Consider the following 22851-nt stretch of genomic DNA (forward strand, 5'->3'; position numbering starts at 1 on the left):
ATCAAAAATGATGTGCTTTAGTTTCCTATTAAAAAAAACCAAAAATGCTATGGGGTTACACTTCGTTTCTAGCAAGACCCGCATACTACCTAAATTCTACCAGAACTGCCTTCTGGATAGGACCGAATGACAAAACAGAATTAGATCCCGAAGAATCCCTTCTCAAAAATATCTCTGGTTGCAAAGTAAATTATTTACTGTAAGTCGCCAACGATTCAGGGTCACCTTGGTGGTCTCTCTGACCAACTCCCTTAACAGAACTAGATCAGTCCCCAAGGACAGAAAACACCAAAAAGTAATGGAAATACAAGAAATGTATCAGACACTGTATGCAGCAGAAGCAGCCTAATTAACACCTAAGTAGCTAGAACAAAAACAAATTGCAAAACAGAACAAAAACCACCACGGGAGATGTGTCCGTAAAAATAGATGAAGGTTATCGCCTTCTCTGAAAAACTCAAGACAAGATCTGAGCTGACGATAGACATCTTTGGGGTACCAGCTACCAAATAGAAACAGACTGTAAGATGGAAAACAAAAAGACTGCTCCGGAGCACAAAGATGGCTTTGGAAAAGTTCTGACAGAACAAGAGGCATCGTCACAGGGATTAGAGGGATCCCAAAGGGGCCAGAGACCAAAGAAGTCTTGGGATGCAATGAGCTCAAAGGGAATTGAACAAAGTACAGGTGTCCTCAGGGGACCGGGGACCAAATGGAGGCGCACCAGAGATGAGAGGACAGAAAGACTGACCAGGGTAACAGATGTGGACTTAGGAAGGGTTCTGAGGGGAAGAGAGGGGTGCAAAGCACCTCCCAAGCTAAAATGGGGCTCTAGGGCATAGGAGGTGTCTCGCAAGAGCTTGGCAAAGGGAGCGGAAGCGTTCTGAGGGGGCTTGAGAGACCAAAGAAGCCTCAGAGATAACAGTGAGGAGCTCTGAAGGGGATTTCAACAAAGTACAGATGTTGTCACGGGGCTGGGGGCTGAACGAAGGCATCCTAAATGGCATAAGAGTAAGATAAGAGCGCTCTGAAGAGCACAAAAAAATAAAATCAAAAGGGAGCTAAAGTGCTACAAAAGTGCTGTGGGGTACAAGAAAGGACTCGGAAGACACTGTTATAGAGAGTAGAAGAATTAGGAGGGGGCAGGGTAAGAAAAGAAGTCTTGGAGACACCACGAGGGCCTTGGAGTCTCAGGAGGGTGTCTAGGCAAACTACAGACCACTGGAGACCCCCTCTGAGAGAGGGACCAAATGGAGACACCCTCGATGGCAAAGAGAAAGACAAAGGAGCGCTGCGTAGCAAAGAAAGAAGGGACGCTTTCATGGAACAAGAGAGATAGAAGGGGAGATAAAGTGCTCCAAGGTGCTGTGGAGACCGAGGAGGGTCTCGGGAGGCATCGTAACTGTGAGGAGAGGGTTGTTGAGGGGGGCCGACGGGCAAAAGAAGGCTTAGGGACAACAAGGAGGAACTCAGGTGATCATCCGAGCAGAGTACACATGGTCTCTGGTGGCCGGGGACTGAACACGGGAATCCTAGACAGCGTAGAGGAACAAATGAGTGTTCTGCGGCTCAAAGATGGCCCCACCTAAAGTGCTACAATGTGGATGTGGAGCACGAGGAAGGTCTCGGGAGGTATTGTGACTGGGAGAAGAAATGTCGCGAGGGAGCCAGAGAGACAGAAAAAGGATTGGAGATATGGCGATTAAATCCAGAGGGGATCTGCACCGAGTAACCGTGTCATCGGAGGGCCAGGGAATGAATAGAGGCACGGCTAGAGGGAAGGGAGGACGGAATGACCGGGCTGGGTCACAGATATGGACTCAGGAAGTCCTCTGAGGGAACGAGAGGGATGTGAGGTCTGCTACAAAGCTAAAAGTGTGCTAAGGGTGACCTCGAAGGCATCGATAGGCATCGTGACACCATTACAGGGGTCCCGATTGGGCCAAAGGCAGCTCAGGGACACAAGGAGGAAGTCTGGAGGGGATTTGAACACAGCATGGATGTCATCAGGAGGCTGGGGACCAAATGGAGGCACCCTCGATGGCAGAGGGGACGCTCAGAGTGCTCTGAGGGACAAACAAAGCCGAGGACGGGTTTCTGAGGGACCGCGAGACGATCAAAGTCCGCTACAGAGCTCAAACAGGGCTGTGGTACACAAGGAAGGCATCTGAGGAGGCACGATGACTGGGAGCAGAGGGGTCGTGAAAGGCTCGGAGGGATAAGAGAGATTGAAAGGGAGGCAAAGCGCTACCAAAATGCTGTGGAGCGCAAGGAAAGTCTCGGGAGGCATCCTAGCTAGCATAGAGGAGAAAAAGAATGCGCTTATTTGGGAATGGAGAGCTTGGGAGAGGCGCGATTGCAACAAAATGAGTCCAAAGGGGGCTCACAGAGCTAAAAGTGTGCTGCAGGGAACATCGAAGACCTCAGGAGGCATCGTGACAGTAGCAGAGGGGTTCTGAGAGGGACAGACAAAAGAAGGCTCGAGGACATGATGAAGAAGTCCAGAGGGGATTTGAACAGACTACCGATGTCCTCAGGGGACCAGGGACTGAACAGAGGTATCCTAGCTAGCATAGAGGACAACAAGAGCGTCCCAGAGATGAAAGGTGGCATCAGGAAAGGTTCTCGGGGAGGGAGAAGAGCGCAAAGTGCGCTACAGAGCCAAAAGAGGGCTGTGGGGCACGAGGATGGCCTCGGGAGGCACGATGACGGCAGCAGAAGGGGTGCTGAGAGTGAAAGAGCGATAGAAGGCGGCTCTGGGACACAATGCAAAACTCAAGAAGGTGTCCCCGCAATGTACAGATGTCCTCAGGGGATGAGCAACTGAATGGAGACATCCTAGATGGCAGCAAACAAGGTAAGAGAGCTCTGGGGCACAGAGCAAGCCTGAGGAAGGGTTCCGTCTGAATAAGAGAGATACAAGGAGGGCTGCAGAGCTCCAAGGGTGCCATGGGGCACGAGGACGGTCTTGGGAGGCGTCGTGATGGGAACGAGAGGGCCCCGAGGGGACAGAGACAAAGTATTGCTGACACAATGAGGTGCTCGGGAAGGGATCTGAACAGAGTACAGATGTCCTCAGGGGACCGGGGACCAAACGGAGGCATCCGACATGGCGGAGGGGAAGGCAAGAGTGCTCTGGGGCACAATGAAAGCCCGAGGAAGAGTTGTGTCTGAATAAGAAAGATACAAAGCCTGCTGCAGAACTAAAGGATGGCTGTGGAACACAAGCACGCTCACAGGAAGCATCGTGACAGGAATAGAGGGGCGCTGAGGTGGCCAGAGAGACAGATGGTGGCTCGAGGACCATCAAAGGTACTCGGGAGGGGATTTGAACAGAGCACAAATGTCGTGAGGGAGACGCTGACCCACTGGAGGCAAACGACATGGAGGAGAGGACAAAAAGACCGCTCTGAGGAAGAGGAGATGTTCTGACAAACCGAGAGGGGTACAAATTACGCTCCAGAGATAAAAGCGTGCCAAGGAGACCCTCTAAAGCCTCGGGATGAACCGAGGGAAAAGGAAAAAAATAAGACGCAAAGAAAACTTAAAGAGCAACAGGGTACGTGACAAACAACAAAGAATTAAAAAAGAGGGATAGACAGCTTGATAAAAGTAGACATAGAAAGAGAATTTAAAAAGCAAAAGGGTACAAGGCAGAGGAGGAAAAAAATTTAAAAATAGGGACAGAAGACTAGATAAAAGTAGACATAGGGAAAAAATGAAAAATGAAGGCATTAAAGGAGAAAAAAACTAAAAAATAGGGACAACAAACTAAATAAACGGAGACATAGAAAGAAAATTGAAAAATAAAGACAGTGAACTGGATAAAAGTAGATATAGAAAGAAAATGTAAAAGCAATGTGACACAGGACAGACAGGAAATAATAAAAAGATAGGGTTAGGCATCTTGATAAAAGTAAACATAGAAGGAAAATTCTTGAAGTGACAACATAGAGGACAGATAGGAAAAAAGTAAACAGAGATAGAAAAATGCATAAAAGTGAAGATAGAAACAAAAATTCAAAAATGAAAACATGGAGAGGAAAAAATTAAAAAATAGCAAAAAAACTGAATAGAGGGAGACATAGAAAGAAAATTTTAAAAGCGACAGGGTACGTGACAGACAGGAAATAAAAAATAGCAAGGCAGCTTCATAAAAGTAGACATAGCATTGTGGTTTAACCTCGGCTGGCAACTAAGCACCATACAGCTGCTTGCTCACTCCCTCACAGTGGGATGGGGAGAGAACTGGAAGGGTAAATGTGAGAAAGAAACTCATGAGTTGATATAAAAACAATTTAATAATTAATAAGAATTTTTTTAAAGAAAAAAGTAAGGCGGGTGGGACCAACAAAGAGAGAGGAAAATAAAACCCAAGAAAAACAAGCGGTGCAAATGAAAACAATTGCTCACCACCAACCATCCGATGACCAGCCAGTTCCAAGCAGCACACCCCCCCCCCAACCTCCACCCCCAGCTTTATATGCTGAGCATGACGCCATATGGTCTGGAATATCCCTTTGGGCAGTTGGGGTCAGCTGTCCCGGCTGTGTCCCCTCCCAACTTCTCGTGCACCCCCAGCCTGCTCGCTGGCGGGGCGGTGTGAGAAGCAGCAAAGGCCCTGACTCTGTGTAAGCACTGCTCAGCAATAACGAAAACATCCCTGTGTTATCAACACTGTTTTCAGCACAAATCCAAAACATAGCCCTATACTAGCTACTATGAAGAAAACTAACTCTATCCCAGCCAGACCCAGCACAGTTACAAAATAAGAATGGGGAGAAAAATACAGAGAGATATCGGAAGACAATTTCAAAAGCTATGGGGTACAGAACAGACAAGAAGCAAATAAAACAGACAGACAGTAAATTGGTTAAAGTAGACACGGAAAGAAAATTTTAAAAGCGACAGGGTACAGGATAGACAGGAAAACATAAAAAATAGGGACACCAAAGTGGATAAACTTTGACATAGAAAGAAAATTGAAGAAGCGACAGGGTACAGGACAGACCAGAGAGAATTAGAAAATGAAGACAGTCAACTGGATAAAAGTAGCCATAGAAACAAAATTTAAAATTGATATAGTATAGACAGGACAAAATTAAAAAAGGAGGACAGGAAACTAAATAAATGGAGACATAGAAAGAAAATTTTTAAAGCAACTGGGTACAGGACAGAGAGAGAGGAAGTAATAAATAGGGACAGGGAATCGGATAGAGGGAGACAGAAATTTTAGAGGGACAGGCTACAAGAAACATAGGAAAGAATTAAAAAATAGGAACATGGAGCCAGACAGAGAGAATTGGGGGGCGGGAATTGTGAAGGGCTAAAGGGCAGATGGGGAGGAATTAAAAAGAATTGGGATAGGAAGACAGACAGATAGATGGAGAAAGATAAAAACAGCAATGGGCTGCAGGACAGAGACAGAGGATGAAAAAAAGAGGGACAGGGAACACGACAGAAGCATGTAGAGAGAAAAAGAACGTGGAGAGGCAGAACGACAGAGAAAGAGGGGGACTCGGGAGAATGAGAGAGGGAGAGGTACAGGGAAGTGAAAAACATGACAGCGATGGGGGGTGGGGCAGGGAGGGACCCGGATGCAGTAGAGGGGCGACATGGCCCCAAGGGTCCAGGACTCACCACAGCTCCCGCTGTCAGAGCTGCTACGACAATTTGACAGTTCGCACTCATCTTTCTCCATCTTTCTCTCCGGCTCCCTTCCTCCTCTGTAGCTCCAGTGGCTTGACTGTCATCCACCTAAAAGAATAGATTGCTGTCTTACAGCTCTTACAGTATGAGGCTTCCCAGATACATAGCCTCACAAACACACACTACATGGCCATACTGTGCTTTTGGTTACGCATACAGACCCTGCAGTGCACACTGGTGATCGGATCTGCTGAGGACTACGCTGAGAGGGATCCTTCCTCCCCAGAGAGGCAGGCTGTCCCCTGTCTGCAGCTGGAGGCTGCTGCCGGCTGGATCCCTTTATTTTATTCTTCAGCCGCTTTACCTTTTTCTGGCCTCTCCAGCTTCAGCCACGGCAGCTCCTGTCCACAGCCAGTAAGCGCTCCAGCTGTCCCTGTTCGCCCATGCCGCTCGGAGAATGAGGCCAAAGGCAACCCACCCAAACCTGAGCCAGATGCAGTCCACAACGTCCCCGCAGAGGAACCCACAACTGAGGCCTCAGCGCTGCCTCTGGGAGAGGGAAAGAGCAAGCAACTGTTATCCACAGGGATGACTGTAGCTCTCCTCAGGCAGGAACCCCTCCTTCCGCAGGAGCTTCTGGAGACGCCGCTCTTTCCCCGAACTGATGCTAAAGGCACCTGCATTGATGGAGAATAAAGCATATTCAGGGGGCGGCTTGCTGCCGTGAGGACAGGGTTTGGGAGCAGTCTGGGGCTATGGGACAGGCTTCAGGAGAGGTGCTGGAGCTGGGGGCAGCTGCATGGGGTGAGTGGGGCTGGGAGAGACTCAAGTATAAGCTGCAGTACCTATTTTTGGTTGCCAGTTGGCAGCTGCAAGCAGGGGAAAACTCCTCAGCCTCACTGGCCACACCTGGGGCTGCCCCAGCTCCAGCCCCAGCTGGGGCCCATCGGGAACAGGGGCCATTGCCAAAGCCCCACAGCACATCACCCCCTGCCCTGCTCCTGTCCACAGCCAGGAGCTCTGCACCCAGGGGCTGCAAACACAGCCAGGGGCACAGAGGAGGCAGGAGAAGTTTGTTCCTTAAGGCACATAAGAAATCCCGGCAGTGAGCTGGCTACAAGGCTCAGTGCCCAAAGGCAGCAGGACAGAGGGAGAAAAGGGAAGAGAAAAGCAGGAGGAAAGACAGAGGGACACAGAGGATGAGTGCGGCAGAGAGCCAGAAAACAGGGTGCTGCGAACAAGAGAGGGACAAGGAGCAGGACAACAGCATAGAGAGAGGAGAGCAGAGAGATTGTGCAAGAAAACAGGGACAGAGAGATGGAAGGATAAATAAGAGAGGCAGGGGGCAGGGGAGAGAGGTGGAAGGGACCAGCAGGACAAGAAGACAGAGACAAGACAAGGGATGGGGAACAGTTCTAAAGTGATAGGGGAAAAGAAACATAGGCAAGAAATAAAAAATAGAAACCGGGAGCCGGATAGAGTTGGAAAGAAAATTTCAAAAAGCAACAGGATACAAGAACCATATCAAGAATTAAAAAAAAGGTACACGGAGCTGCATAGAGGGAGATGTAGGAAGGAAATTTGAAAAGCGATGGGGTGCAAGAAATTAAAATTAGGTCAGGGAGACAGAGAGAGGGAAAGGTAGCAAGAAAATTTTAAAAGCGACTAGGTTCAAGAAACATATGCAAGAATTTAAAAAACAGGGATGGAGAAGTAGAAAGAAAGCTTCAAAATTGATGGTGTTAAAGAAACATAGGCAAGAATTGAAAAACAAGGACAGGGAGCTTGATAGAAGGAGACTGTAGTGGGTTGACCTTGGCTGGCTGCCAGGTGCCCACCAAGCTGCTCTATCACTCCCCCTCTTCAACAAGACAGGGAGAGAAAATACAATGAAAAAGTTGGGGTACAAGATAAGGACAAAGAGATCGCTCCCCAATTACTGTCACAGGCAAAACAGACTCAACTTGGGGAAATCAATATAATTTATTGTCAATCAAAATCAGAGTAAGATCATGAGAAAAAAGAACAAATCTAGAAAACACCTTCCCCCCACCCCTCTCTTTTTCCTGGGCTCATCTTCACTCCTCACTTCTCTACCTCCTCCCCCCAAGCGGTGCAGGGGGCAGGGAGCAGGGGTTGCGGTCAGTTCATCACATGTTGTCCCTGCTGCTCCTTCCTCCTCATGTTCTTCTTCTGCTCCAGCGTGGGGTCATTCCCACGGGGCCACAGGTCCTGCCAGCAAACCTGCTCCAGCATGGGCTCCTCTCCACAGCTGCTGACAGGAGCCTGCTCCCATGTGTGCTCTCCACAGGGTCACAGCTTCCTTCAGGCACATTGACCTGCTCCGACACGGGGTCCTCCACGGGCTGCGGGTGCATGTCTGCTCCACCGTGGACCTCCATGGGCTGCAAGGGGACAGCCTGCCTCACCATGGTCTTCACCACAGGCTGCAGGGGAATCTCTGCTCCGGTGCCTGGAGCACCTCCTCCCCCTCCTCCTTCACTGACCTTGGTGTCTGCAGGGCTGTTTCACACTCACATTTTCTCTGTCACAGCTTCTGCGCAGCATTTTTTAGCCCTTCTTAAATATGTCATCACAGAGGTACCACCAGTGTTGCTGATGGGCTCAGCTTTGAGCAGCAGCAGATCTGTCTTGGAGCGGGCTGGAACCTGCTGTGCCCAGCACGGGGGCAACTCCTGGTGTCTTCCCACAGAAGCCGCCCCTGCAGCCCCTGCCTCCACCCCCAGCTAACAAAACCTTGCCACATAAATCCAATAGGACAGCAATCGGCTGCAGGGCAGGTGGGGGGATTGAAAAATAGGGAAAGGGAGCCACAGAGAGAGAGGTAGGGGGGGGGGGGAAACCATAGCGATGGGCTACAGGCCAGAGAAGAGGAAAGGAGAGGGAACCAGACTGAGAGAGACGGAGAAAAACAAAGAATAGTGATCAGCCGCAGAGCAGAGAGGGAGGAATTAAAAAAGGGGACAGTGGGGTGGTCAGAGAGAGACTGAGAAATACCAAAACCCTCAATGAGCTAAAGGGGGGAGGACTTAAAGGACAGGGAGCGAGATAGAGAATGGTAAAGAGAAAAATGGGTTATGAGACAGAGGAGGCAGAAATTGAAACATTGGGACAGGGACCTGGAACGAGAGAGTCTAAGAAAGAAAAAGTATATCTAGAATGCAGGGCAGAGAAAGAGGACTTAATCTCGCAGGACAAGGGGCGGTCCCGCGAACCCCTCCCGTGGGCGGGGCCGGGGGGGCGCGGTCCCGCGAACCCCTCCCGTGGGCGGGGCCGGCGGGGCGGCGGTCCCGCGAACCCCTCCCGTGGGCGGGGCCGGGGGGGGCGGGGGCGGCGGTCCCGCGAACCCCTCCCGTGGGCGGGGCCGGGGGGGCGGGGGCGGCGGTCCCGCGAACCCCTCCCGTGGGCGGGGCCGGGGGGGGGGCGGGGGGCGGCGGTCCCGCGAACCCCTCCCGTGGGCGGGGCCGGGGGGGGGCGGCGGCGGCGGTCCCGCGAACCCCTCCCGTGGGCGGGGCCGGGGGGGGCGGCGGGCGGCGGTCCCGCGAACCCCTCCCGTGGGCGGGGCCGGGGGGGGGGCGGCGGCGGTCCCGCGAACCCCTCCCGTGGGCGGGGCCGGAGGGGGGGCGGCGGCGGTCCCGCGAACCCTCCCGTGGGCGGGGCCGGGGGGGGGCGGCGGCGGCGGTCCCGCGAACCCCTCCCGTGGGCGGGGCCGGGGGGGGCGGCGGCGGCGGCGGTCCCGCGAACCCCTCCCGTGGGCGGGGCCGGGGGGGGGCGGCGGCGGCGGCGGTCCCGCGAACCCTCCCGTGGGCGGGGCCGGGGGGGGGCGGCGGCGGCGGCGGTCCCGCGAACCCCTCCCGTGGGCGGGGCCGGGGGGGGCGGGCGGCGGCGGTCCCGCGAACCCCTCCCGTGGGCGGGGCCGGGGGGGGGGCGGGCGGCGGCGGTCCCGCGAACCCCTCCCGTGGGCGGGGCCGGGGGGGGCGGGCGGCGGCGGCGGTCCCGCGAACCCCTCCCGTGGGCGGGGCCGGGGGGGGGGGGGCGGCGGCGGTCCCGCGAACCCCTCCCGTGGGCGGGGCCGGGGGGGGGGGGGGGGGGGGGGCGGCGGCGGTCCCGCGAACCCCTCCCGTGGGCGGGGCCGGGGGGTGGGGGGGCGGCGGCGGTCCCGCGAACCCCTCCCGTGGGCGGGGCGGGGGGTGGGGGGGCGGCGGCGGTCCCGCGAACCCCTCCCGTGGGCGGGCAAGGGGGTGGGGGGGCGGCGGCGGTCCCGCGAACCCTCGCGTGGGCGGGGCCGGGGGGGGGGGGGCGGCGGCGGTCCCGCGAAAAACTCGCGTGGGGGAAAAACTCGCGTGGGGGAAAAACTCGCGTGGGGGAAAAACTCGCGTGGGGGAAAAACTCGCGTGGGGGAAAAACTCGCGTGGGGGAAAAACTCGCGTGGGGGAAAAACTCGCGTGGGGGACTCCGGGGCAGGGTTGGGAAGACACAGACCACGGAAGGGGAGGGAGTGGAGGAAGACACGGACCCTGACTGCAGTGGGAGGAAGGAGGGAGAGGGAAGACACAGACCCAGGGCAGGGGGAGGGCAGACACAGACCCAGGCGGTGGGGCAGCAGAGACAGACGGGGGCAGTGTCGCTGTGGGTCTACGTCCGCCGCTCCTCGGGAACCGCTGTTCCCAGCCGTCCACTGCGTTCCACGGGCACCTCCCAACCTCCATCTTCCCTCCGACTCCTGGCTCCGCTACGGGCCCGCACGCTAAGCCAGTTCCAGACGCTTATAGCCTAGAAGGGGCCCGTTAAAACCTGCAAAGGCTCTACAGACCACACAGTGTCCCATGGGTGACCGGGAAAGATGATGAGGCATCCCAGCCCCTGAAAAACGCTGTGCCTCGCTTGCCTTCCCCTTACTTGAAAAATGACGAAGCTCTGTATACAGATGCGTACAAAATGCTCACCTTAACCCCTGCTAGATAATCTTACCATGAAACCTATGAAAAAAGATCACATTACCAACTTAAACTATTTCCAACACAAGTGGTGAAAAAAGGAAGTTCCCTCTACAATATAAACAGAAACTCCAGGAAAGGGCAATGCACCTAGAATTAAAAAAAAACCAACAAAGTTAAACACAGAATATTAAACAATTTTGTCACCCCTAACCATCCCATATAAAGTTACTGACGGGAGAAAAAGCCATGTGCAACAAACACACTTCCTACTATACACACTGCTCATCCTGAGGTTCTCGCCAAAAACGGACACCTTGTTTTCAATAAACTTCAAAATGCATTCACCTAAACAGCTCAAAACCCAAGGGAAAACAGAGCACCCACACCCAGGGAAGCCTCCGGCAGCACACGCTCCCCCACCCCATGCCTATGGCTGATATACCCCGGGCCCCGCCCAGCACCCTTCCCACAATCCCCTGGGAAAGGGGCGGGGTGAACCACCGGAAGGCATAAAGACGGCCGGAGGAGCAGCGGCCTGTTTTCCTCTCTTCTTTAAGCTCCAGGCGTACGAAACATTTGAATGGAGAAATGGACCGCTGCTGAAAATAATACCTGCCCTTTTACCGCGACTTCGTCCGTCTCGCCGACGACACGACCGGGTAGGTAATTAAGCGTATTTTTATGGGAATGAACGCGAGTCTTTATTTAAACAGATAGAAATAACCTAATCTACGTGGGAGAATAGTTTGTTGAAAGGAAGAACAACTTTAATAGCAGAAAAGGTGTGCTTGAGATTCCTAGCAAAAACCCAAACGCTCCACCGTTACGAATCGTCTAGATTCGCCAACGACGCCGAGTCACCGAGACTCCTCGACAGCGTCTCCGACTGACTCCCGTAATGGAATGAGACAAGTCCCAAAGAACAGAAAACGCCCAAAAAGTGCAGAAAGATGAGAAGAGCATTGGAAATGGTCCAAAACAGCCCACTTAACGCCTAAGCAGCCAGAACAAAAATAAATGACAAAAGGCAACAAAAAACGCCACGGGAGACGTGTCCAAAAAAATAGACGATTCCACGCGTAGCAAAACTAAAATCGCCCTGCTGGGAAGACTACGAAAGCAATAGAAAGCTCTCTACGGGAGCAGAGGGGGGTCACGAGAGGCTCGGAGGGACGACGGAAAGCTCTGAGGGAACCAGAGAAATCGAAAGGGAGCCAAAACGCTCAGAGCGCGCCATGGAGTACGAGAAAGGACTCAAAAGACATCGCCGTAGAGAGTAAAGGAGTTATGGAGGGAGCTGTAGGGGGAAAAGAAAGGCTCGAGGATGCCGTGAGCGAGAGGGGAACCGAATGGATACACCCTAGATTGCAGAGAAAAGATAGGTGTGAGCCGGGAGATGAGAAAGATGGAAAGGGAGGTAGAGCACTACAAAAACGCTGCAGGGCACAAGGAGGGTCTCTGTAGGCATCCTAGATGGCGTAGAGAAGGAAAAGACCGCTCTGGGGAACGGGGATCTTAGGAGAGGTGCGATTGGAAAGAGACCAGGCCAAAGGGGGTCCTCTTAGACAGCATCCGATGAGGCGCTCCCGGAGCGGCGTCGACTATGGCGATATCAGCTGTCATCCACTGCTCTGTCCGATTACGTATCCACTCCACAGGCATCCCTGTCGTGGGAACGTTAGATACCCCTGAAGTAGGGATGCATACAAGTACGTATCCGACAATTCGAAGAATGTGTGCATGTCACAATTTGTTGCAAGAGATTATAATAAGAATTACACCGCCATAAAGCGCATCCCTCTTCCGAAGGTGGGGCAAAGACATAACAGGCAGTAGCTCCATCAGATTTTAAAACCTGACGGTGGTTCGCAATAAGCGTTACGAAAAATAACGTTACAAACAGAAAAGAGACCAGTAATGCCAGTAAGATCTCCAACTCAGTATAACTTTCCCAATTATACCATTCACTAGAGTAACTCACTAGTCTTTTGAGAGGTGCACACTCTACTGTTTCCCAATCCGTATTTGACCTTGGGGGAATCTGTCTGCTTCATGCCGTTCTCCGCTTCCGGCTCGGGGCCAGTTCCTGTCGCGACAATGTTGCTGCTTTTACAAAGTGCCGCGCGTATCCAGGCTTCCGTTCCTTCCACGTTCGCCGCCGTCCGCATTGTCGTTAACAGTGCTTGGAACGGACCTTTCCATCCGAAGAGGAACGTCGCTCCGGATGCGGATGGGCCGAGAAGGCTGCTGTCACCTGCGAATGAGGTTCTGTCATAACCTTCATTGATCTTTGACAATAGGTTGCTGTAATGCTACGAGCAAGACCCGGGAGTCGATACCAGTCTCCTTAGTCGGCCAGTAATTATTTCACAGGGACGTGAGTTACCGCTGCCAAGGTCCCCCTCTGCCTCCATACCCTCCCCAGCTCTCCGTGGTCAACCGGGCCGGCTCCAGCCCCGCCCGATCCCGCCGCTGTTGGCGAACACCCCCTGCGCCAAACCGGGGACGCCGTGCGGCTCCTCGAGACCGACGGGGCTGGGCGCGAGCGGCACGCGGCGATGGGGAACGGACGCACGAAGGCTTCGTCACGGGGCGGGAAGACACCGGCACCTGCCATGCAGCTCTGAGCATGCCACGGAGTGCTGCACAATGGATTGAGAAACCAGCAGAGAATGACACCTCCCGGCGTGCGGCATGCCATGGGCCGCAGCGTTCTCCGAGCTCTGACCCTGCGGGGACGCCATTCTCCCCCCCCCCCCGCTTCACCCGGAAGCCCCGCAGAGCCCAGAGTCCCCAACACGGCCCCGGGGCTCCACCGTGACGGCTCTGGTTCGGGTACGATGCATCGTGGTCCCCCCCCGCGTCCCCAGAACCTCTCCGCCACTGCTCTGCACCACCACCCCCCCACGCACGGCGGCTTTCCCCCGGACTCGCTCTTTGCGCAGCCCCCGACTGGACCCCGAGCCTTCCCCGCCCCTCAGTGTCCCTCCCCTGCATGCCGAACCGCTGTGTCCCCGTCCCCCCCCGCCCGGGTCCTGTGCCACCCACATCCCCACACCGCCCCCCCCCCTTTTCCCAGCTACCGGACACTTCTCCCAGGGCCTCCTGCCTGTGTGCCTCCGACCCTCCTCCCACCGTTTGCATGACAGTGCCCGGCTCTTTTGCAGCCCAAAAGATGCCCGGCCCCGCTCACCTTCTCCAGGAGCGCAACTGTAGTCCCAGCGACTCCTCCGTTGTTCCACGCCAGCCGCACCAGGCAGCTCAACCACCACCTCCACCTCTCCAGGAGCCACACTGCGAGCTGAGAGGCCATCCCCACCCTCATCAGCCTCACTGACTGCACCTGGGGCTAACCCAGCCCTGGCCCACAGCTGCAGCCCATCCAAAACAGGGGGCTGTCAGCCAGCCCCCAAGACATGTAAACTCATTCCCTGGACTCTGCGACAGCCTCTTCCCAAGCGCAAAGAGCCTGCAGGCACAGCCGTGAGTGCAAAAAGAAAGCAATCATTTATTAATGAACGCATGTAACTCCTGGGACTGAGTCTGCTACGGGGCTCAGTGCCTGTACGCTCCCTCTTCCCCTCGGACACCTCAGAAGTCATTACTGGAGCGGCATTTGTCCGTCCTGCGGTGAATGGTCAGCTCCTGTAGCGAGGGGCCGCAGTGGTGGACAAAAGAAGAGAGAGGGTGTCATGGTTTAACCCCAGCCAGCGGCCAAGCACCACCCAACCGCTCCCCTCCCAGTGCGATGGGGAGGAGGATCGGAAAACAAAGTAAAACTCAGGGGTTGAGATAAGAATAGTTTAATAACTAAAGTAAAATAAAATAGAATACTAACAATAATAATAATAATAATTAAAATATTATAATAATAGTAGTAATGAAAAGGAATATAACAAAAGAGAAATAAAACCCAAGAAAAAGATAAGTAATGCACAATGCAGTTGCTCACTGACCGATGCCAGAGCAGCGATCCGGCCAACTCCCCCCAGTTTATATACTGGGCATGACGTTCCATGGTACAGAATATCCCTTTGGCTAGTTCAGGTCAGCTGTCCTGGCTGTGCTCCCTCCCAGCTTCTTGCACACCTGCTCGCTGGCAGAGCATGGGAAACTGAAAAATCCTTAACTTAGGATAAGCGCTACTTAGCAACAACTAAAAGATCAGCGTGTTATCAACATTATTCTCACATTAAATCCAACACACAGCACTGTACCAGCTACTAAGAAGAAAATTAACGCTATCCCAGCCGAAACCAGGACAGAGGGGAAAAAGGGACAGCAGGCTAGACAGAGTGACGGAGAGAGGAAAAAAGCAAAGGAAGCAGGACAGCACGAGAGGGAAAAAAAAAATGTGATGGGCAGCAGGACAGAGAGATGGAGAAAGACAAAGTATTGAGGAAGAAAGAGGAAGAAAGGCACAGCCAGCTGGATGGGGGGATATAGCAAGAAAGGATGGGACAGGGAACAGGACAGAGAGATAAAGACAGAAAAGACAGGGAGAGGAAACAGGGCAGAGGGACGATGAGAGGAAAAAAGGGAGAGGGAGCAGGGCAGAGATGGAGGAAGAAGCAGGAGGGACAAAGGGACAGAGAGAGAAAAAGGCAGGAAGAAAAGAAGGGACAGGGAGCAGGACAGGGTGACTGATGAGAAAAAAAGGAGGAAGGAGCAGGAAAGAACTACGGGGGCAGAAAGGACAGAGAGAAGGACAGAGAAAGAGAAGGACAGGGAGCCACACAAAGAGGCGGAGAAAGAAAAAACAGTAACGCGCAAGAGGTCAGACCTACAGAGTACGAAAAAATAAAGACGGGGAGCAGGAGAGAGGAATACAGCGAGAAAGATGACTGGGAAGCAGGAGAGTAGCTGCAGAAAGAAAAATTACCGATGCAGATGGGGGGGGGGGGGGGGGGGGGGAGACAGGGAGAGGGAGGGACAGGGACAGGGACAGGGAGTGGGACACACAGACAGAGAGAGAAACCGAAGAAAGGCAACAGGAGAAAAGGTTTGAAAACAGAGAGAAGGTATGCAGGACACGACAAAGAGGCGGAGAAAGAAAAACTGCAGGACTGCGACAAAGGAAGAGCAAGAAGGACCGAGGAGCAGGAAAGATGACGAGGTCAGGGGGAAAGGGGGAGAGCCAGCTGGATGGGGGATATAGCAAGAAAGGATGGGACAGGCAGCGGGGCAGAGAAAGCCAGAAAAGATAGGCACGAGAAGATGGATGGAATGACAAAGAGAAAGAAAGGGACACGGAGCAGGACAGAGATGGAAAAAGCAGCAAGAGGGACAGAGGAATAGAGAGAAAAAGGAAGAAGGACAGAGGAAGAGAGACGGACAGGGAGCAGGACAGAGAGACAGAGAAAGAAAAAAGACTTATAAGGAGCAGGATTGTCAGTGAAAGGGATCAGGATAGAATGAGAGAGAGAGAAAACAGGGCTAGGGAACAGGACAGAGATGGATTTATAAAATGGCGATGGGCAGCAGGACAGAGTAAGAAAAAAATAGGGCCAGTGAGCAGAACAGAGGGATATAGCGAGAAACAACGGGACTGGCAGCAGGACCGAGCGGCAGAGAGAACAGAAAAAGAAAGAGGGGGCGAGGGAAAAGAACAAGGAGAAGGACAGAGAGGAAAAGACAGGGACATGGAGTAGGACACTGGGACGGAAAAAGAGGCACACAGAACAGGACAGAGATGGAGAGAAAAATACTGATGGGAGACAGGATGGAAGGACATTGAGAGAAAGAGAGGGACAGGCAGAAGAACAGAAGAATAGCAAAAAAGAAGGACAGGAGGAATATAAAAAAAAGCTGAAGGACAAGCAGCCAGAAAATGAAATACAGAAAAAACCAGGAGGTACAGCGAGCAGGACAGGCAGGGGCTGAGATGGTGGGGGGGGAGAGAGATGGCAGCGGGGGGGGGCAGGGAGAATGACAGAGAATTGGAGGGGGGGAAGGACGAAGGCAGGGAACAGCTCAGAGGAACAGAGACAGAAAAAGAGGGACAGGGAGCAGGACAGAGATGGAGCAGGAAAAAAAAATAGGGACAAGGAGAAGGACAGAGAGGCAGAGAGACAAAAAGAGCGATGGGGACCAGGACCGAGGGATAAAGAGAGGGACAGGGAGCTGGACGTAAGAGTAGAAAGAAGAACAGGAGTACGGGTAAGTGGAAAAAATGACAGAGAGGGAAAGAGAGAAGGTCAGGGAGCCAGGCAGCGGGACAGGGAGCCAGGCAGATGTATGGACAGGCCAAAAGAGAACGATGGAGGAATGAAGAACAGTGCAACAGAGAGACGGAGGCAGGGAAAGGCAGAGACAGGCGGGGATGGGGGGAGGCGGGGGGAGAGTCAGTGCAGAGGAGGGCAGGGAGGAACCAGGATGGGGAGGAAGGGGGACGCATGCCCAAGGGCCCAGGACTCACCGCAGCTCCCGCTGTTGGCGCCGCCTGGAGAAATGTACAGTTCGGACGCTTCTCTCTCCCTCTCGCTTGCTCTCTCCCTTCCTGTTCTGTAGCTCCAGTTACTCGACTGTCATCCATCTAAGAAAGCACAGCTACGGTCTTACAGCTCTTTAAATGTGAGGGTTCATAGATACATAGTGTCTCTCTCTCACTCACACACACAACACATGAACGTACTGTACCTTTGGATACATATACAGACCCTGTGTTATACGTTAGTGATGTAGTCTGCCGAGGACTATTACTTGGGATCGTTCCTCACTCAAACAGGCAGGGTTTCTCTATTCTGCAGACGGAGGCAGTTTCCAGTTGGATCCACTTCGCTTCCCTCTTCAGCCGGTTCGCCTTTTTCCGTTCTCTTCAACTTCAGCCACAGCAGCTGGTCTAAAAAGACAACAAGTATTAGAGCTTTCCCTTTTCACGCGCCCTGCTACGATAACAAGGGACGACAGGAGCAAACCTTAGCCGGATGCAGCCAACGACACCCCCAGAGGAGGAACGGATACCTTAGTCCTCAGGGCCGCCCCAGGAGACGAAAAGAACGAGTGACTGTTATCGACGATTATGTTTGTTCACCCCGGGCTGGAACCCTCCCACCGGCCTCCGCCCTTCTCCGGGGCTCCCGTCAGTCCCTCTCCACGGGCACCCGGGGCGGCAACGGGACTCTCACAACCGCATAGGGTACGGGCAAGGCCCTGGCCCGCTCCTAACAGCTCCCGCGCACCACGGTGCCGAGCCCCGCCGCCCCGCTACCCCCAGGCGGGCGGGAGACACCCCCGAGCCTGCGACCGCCGAAGGGTCTCGCTCGCCACACCGGTGGTGCCGGCCCTCACCTGCCGCCCACGAAGGGAAGCCCGCTCCGGCTCGCCGCTCCCGGGCGCCGCCATGCTGCTCCCGGGCGCCGCGCATGCGCCGGCCGCCGACGGCGCGCGGCAGGGGCCGGAGGCTGCACCGGGGACGTGCGCATGCGCGAACGCCGGGCCGCCGTACCTCGCATCAGTCACCGGGAGGCAGCCGTGAGGAGGGCAGCGCTACTGCGCACGCGCGGCACGCCCGCCGCACTACCCGGCTCTCCGCCACCTGGTGGCAGCAGTGAGCACCCGGCAGCACTGCGCGTGCGCGGGCTGCCCGCCGCAGGACCGCAGGCCGATACCGGCGAGCACGGGCTCCCTCCCCGAGGCGCCACGGCACGTTTTGGGTCACAAGGCGGCAGCAGCGAGGCGGGGGCGCCCCCAGGCCTGCAGCACCGCTCGGTCGGACGCTGGGTGGCGGCAGTGAAGGCGGCGGCGCCCCCGAGCAGGCGCGGAGGTCGCTGTGCAGTGCCGCGCTCTGCTCCCGCCGCGGCAGCACCGCCGGTGCACGCTGCTGTACCGCCTTTCGCTGAACGGGCGGCGCATGAACCCCGAAAATGAATAGAAAGCAATGGCAGGAAACTACACCTCCCGCGGGCACAGCGGCTGCAAGAAAGAGTACACGTTGCCGCAAGCCCCCGAACATCGCTGCCCGGAAGACCACCGTGCCCGGCTTGCTCTGCCGGCCAACGGCTCCCAGAGGCAGTGCTCTCCGCGTCCTGACCCTGTGGTGACGCCCATCTCCTCCGCCTCGGCCCCCCCTTTCCTGTGCCCCCGCCAGCAGCAGGCCACATTTTTTCCTTTACCCGGTTCTCCCGCTTACACACAGCCCCCCATCCGTCTCCCAGCCCCTTACGGCCCTTCCGCCGCTCAGAACGTGCCAACTATGGTGGTCAGACGGCGCCTCACCCTACAGGAACCGTGTGGGAGACGAGCCCCCCTGCCCCAGGCAGCAGGGCCAGCACGGTGGCCCGACGCCACCTCCTTCCCTGCAGGGTGAGCCCTTCCCGGAGCAGAAATGCGCAGCCACCGCCTCTCTGGCCTGCCTTGACTTTGCAGCTGGAACTGTAGGCCCTGCAACAAAGAGAGGACAAGAAACAAGGGAAAGGAGGGCAGGCAAAGGGAGAAGAAAATGCGAAGCGGGCGCTAATGAGGGAGAGGGCAGCAGGGCTCTCCTCGCTCCGGTAGGGCGCCCCGCGAAGCGGTAACAGACCCTCCCGGGGGACCGCCGCACGTCCGGGGTCAGCCGAAGGTTTCGTTGCCGCTCACGCCTTCCGGGGCCGACGTCACCATCTCGGGAATCCCTTGCCTCCTAGAAGCACCCCAAAGGCTACAGCCCTCGCCGTGGTCTTACAGACCGTAAACCCGTGTATCTGCATTTGGCAAAAAGGGCTGTTCGGAGACGACAGTCTTACAAAAGAGGGCTAAAAATCAGTTACCTCCCCGAACTTCTAGAAAGCCAAAGCCCAACTCACCGCACCGCAGCAGGTATAAAGTCAGACTCGGGGTCAGGTTTTGATTTCCACGTGGTTTAATAAGTTAACAGGTTCAGCCATTACACAGCAATGGAATTCTTCTTCAACATTTACAAAGGTGCAAGAACTTCATTCATTTAGTCCGAATTAAGTCATTTTATTCTTATCTCTTAAATAGCTACACAGTTCCTATTTTTTTTCCTCTAAACAATCTGGGCTTAAAATAATCCACCCAGAGAGAAGGCATCAAAGTACAAAAGAGCACGCACAAGGAGGGGTGCTAATTCAAATTCAGCGTGGGTATTTGGTCCAGTACCTGTACGAGCAGGGAAAGGTGGCGTGGAGCAGTCATGCCTGTAGAAGGAGCTGTGATATCGCAAGTACACAAAGACCTTTTCCAGAAGTATGACCGCCACCGGGATTGTTACTCTACCGTGACGCCCACCGTGGCCTAGGGGGAGGGAGGGGAGAACAACGCAAAAGACCCCAAAACACGCAAACGCCAGCCACCCAATGTTCAAGCATCTCGCCAGCTACCCAGAAATTACTCCTCTGTAGGTTTAGCAAATAACGAACCGAGAGAAGCCATCGCAGGAAGGAAGCGGCATCGCTAAAGACAAAAAAGCGGAACGAAAACATTTGTAAACATACGCTTTGCCGTGCGCCCGGTTCTAGTCTAGAAACAGCGCGTGCCCGTGGCCCTTTTACATCGGTTTGAATAAGTTTTCATTACGCTCCCCTCCGCTGAACTGTTTTCTGACTAGCTCTCTACCCAAGTAGTCTCCCCTCGCTCTCCCCCGCTTCAGCCAATCTGCCTAAAAACCCATCCTCAACTATATAAGCAGCGTGAGGGCGCTCGCGGGGGCAGAAGTTGGACTGGCTCACTCAAGTATGCCCACGCGGAGGTCCATGTAAGAAAAACTTTGTGGATGTGACAGCAGCTGGTAAGGCCGCTCTCCCGACCCACCGATCGGCCCTGTTGTCCTCAGTCACGTTGCAGCACGACCAGTACGGGCATTCGCAGACCGCGCTCTAATTACAAGCATGCGCAAACGCGCACGCGTGCGATCCCTCTGCCCTCGAATACGCGGCCTTTGAGCACCCCCTCCAAGTATTGGACCTCCGTCAGACATCCATCACGCTAACGCCTATGGCACCCCCAAAACACTGAGGTTTTGCAGTTCCCTCCGTTTCTTCCCGTGCCTGTTCTCTCTCGCCTCGGCAGGATACCCCTTGCGGGTCGACGTCGAGGGCTTTTTCGATGGGGAGGCTCTTAAAAAGCCTTACCAAAACATGGGGACAGGATGTATCCAGACAGAACTATACTTACAAGCATACTTAGAGCTAGAGAAATCTATTTTCTTCAGAGAAGTAAAAATACACAGCATAGGTAAGTTCTAGTAACTCTGTTCAGCCAAAATAAAAAAAAAAAAAAAAAACACAAACAAACAAAAAAACCAAAAACAACCCCCAAAAAAAACCCAAAACAAAAAAAAAAAACCACAAAACCAATACCCACAACCCACCAAACTCAAAATGTATACTTTGGCTTCATTTACCAGTCACCGTTTCTACTCATGTAGCCGGCAGCGAAACGCAGCATTTGGAACGCAGGCCCTCATAAGCAGGTTGAACTGCTTCAGCAACGTCGGTGCGTTCAAGCCCGCCGCTCTGCCGCTCCTCTTCCCCCACATATTTGGTCGAGGACCGATTTCACAAGGTGCAAACATCGAGCCTACCCTGAGACAGCAACCTGGCAACCGCAGATCATTTAAGTCTAAAAAGTTTGATGGTGGCCCGCACCACGCACCGGGGTTGCTCCGCGGTCCCGGGCATTACGAAACGCCACAGACCCCGCAATGGCACCGAGGTGAGGGCATGGGTATCCGGAAGAAGTTAAATGGGGAAAAGCAGATTTCAAAAAGCATTTCTTCTGTCCTAAAGCCAGAAGCACGAGCAGGGATTAAATACAAAAGAGATTTCTTTAAGCAGCAGTTCTATGGGGGGAAACTCCCCGGGATTCTGTCTTTACAGTTTCTGGAGGCCAAAGACCTACGTGACCTTCCCCTTCCTTCCGAGAAGAACAGGACAGAAGAATCGTTTCTCCCACCAATAATCACACCTCCCCCACGAGGCAGATTCGTTACCGTTCTCGGCTTCGGGAAGCTGGGAGAGTCACCCGTGCTTGCCCAGCCGCCTGCTACTTGGGGGACAAAAACAACCATGTGTGCGAGAAAGGAAGCCACGCACAAATACGAAGAGAAAGAATCGAGGAGCGTTAATCAGGAGCGTATCAGAACTAAAAAACTCCCAGTGTGCATAGCCGCACCATTCCCCCCTACCCCTCTGTCCCTCAAATAGCAGTTTACCCAAACACCCTGAAAAACATTCTGCGCTTACCGAGAACACTTAGAAGAAGATAAAAGGTTACAACATCAGTCCTACATTGTACGACTTTGAGAGGCAATGAAATGGCAGAAAGTACATCTCCATTGGGAAACACAAGTGGGTGAGGGAATTACTGTTTGGGGATGCGCTCTGTCAGCACTTGACAATATCCTTTTCCTTTGCAAGCTATCTAACCAGATACAAACTTTCATAGCAATTTACTGCCCGTGATAAAAAGCACTGCCAAAAATTCAAGGGAAGATGCACACCAACCGTCGTGTGTCCTGTGTGCCGTTTGTTCCACGGACCGCAGTGCAGGAGATTCCCAGATGAGTCTTCTGCCAGGTCAAAGCTCAAAATCAAAACCAGTACCTCTGCTGCAATTCATCAGCAGGCACAGCCTGGAGCCAACAAACTGGAAATAAATTCAGGAAAGCCCACGGACGTATGGCAGGAATTGCCCATTTAACACGGCTAGAAAGGGATCCTTGGTCCCCAAGGCTGGTGAGGAACACAAGTTTCGGTTTTACTCCTAGCTTTCCTGTCGCCTCCTTCCTCCAAGCCAGACCAAAATATTCCGGTCGAAATCTAGCTACGTGTTTGTCGAACACGAACCTCGCTCGCCTTTTCTGCCTCCCGTCTACAGCGACAAGGACAACGCTCGCTAGCCCTCGTGGCCCTCCTCACGTACACGAGCCCCAGATTCACGCTTCGGAAGCGTGGGTGGGAGCCTCGGGCATTCGCCTCCGGCCGCTCCGCACCGAGACAGCTCGAGCCGCTCTTGCAGTTTAAAGAAAAGAATACAGGACTATTAAATGAGAATCGCAGAAGGCCCCGTGATAAACCCGCAACTGAAGAGCTGCCGGCTCCTCTGAAAGTTCCCTTCCGTTCAAACCAGCATTTCTAACGGAAGGTTTCACAGCCATCCTGCTAGAGAAGCAGTGCTGTCTGGGCTCAGCCAGCACTTTTCGTTCAAAGCAACTCTGCTGGTTTTGGCTGGGGTAGAGTTCATTTTCTTCAGAGTAGCTGGTACAGGGCTATGGGTTGGATTTGTACTGGAAAGTGTTGAT

At 54.0% G+C, this 22851-nt stretch overlaps 1 protein-coding gene across 1 annotated transcript in view; it reads right to left on the minus strand.

Moving 5' to 3' along the window:
• Window positions 1-11282: 11282 nt before the first annotated feature.
• C2CD2L (C2CD2 like) overlaps window positions 11283-22851 on the minus strand; it is a 33370-nt gene continuing 21801 nt past the window's right edge. The window contains exons 15-20 of the mRNA XM_050910862.1: window positions 17270-17451; window positions 17029-17145; window positions 14567-14724; window positions 13804-14255; window positions 12592-12864; window positions 11283-12274 (exon numbers count right to left, since the gene is read on the minus strand). Of these exons, the coding sequence (XP_050766819.1) occupies window positions 17330-17451 (122 nt within the window). The 3' untranslated portion in view covers window positions 11283-12274; window positions 12592-12864; window positions 13804-14255; ... (1 more) ...; window positions 17029-17145; window positions 17270-17329. The remainder of the gene's footprint in view (window positions 12275-12591; window positions 12865-13803; window positions 14256-14566; window positions 14725-17028; window positions 17146-17269; window positions 17452-22851) is intronic.

The sequence above is a fragment of the Gymnogyps californianus genome, chromosome 25, assembly GCF_018139145.2.
Source record: "Gymnogyps californianus isolate 813 chromosome 25, ASM1813914v2, whole genome shotgun sequence".
NCBI classification, from domain to species: Eukaryota; Metazoa; Chordata; class Aves; order Accipitriformes; family Cathartidae; genus Gymnogyps; species Gymnogyps californianus.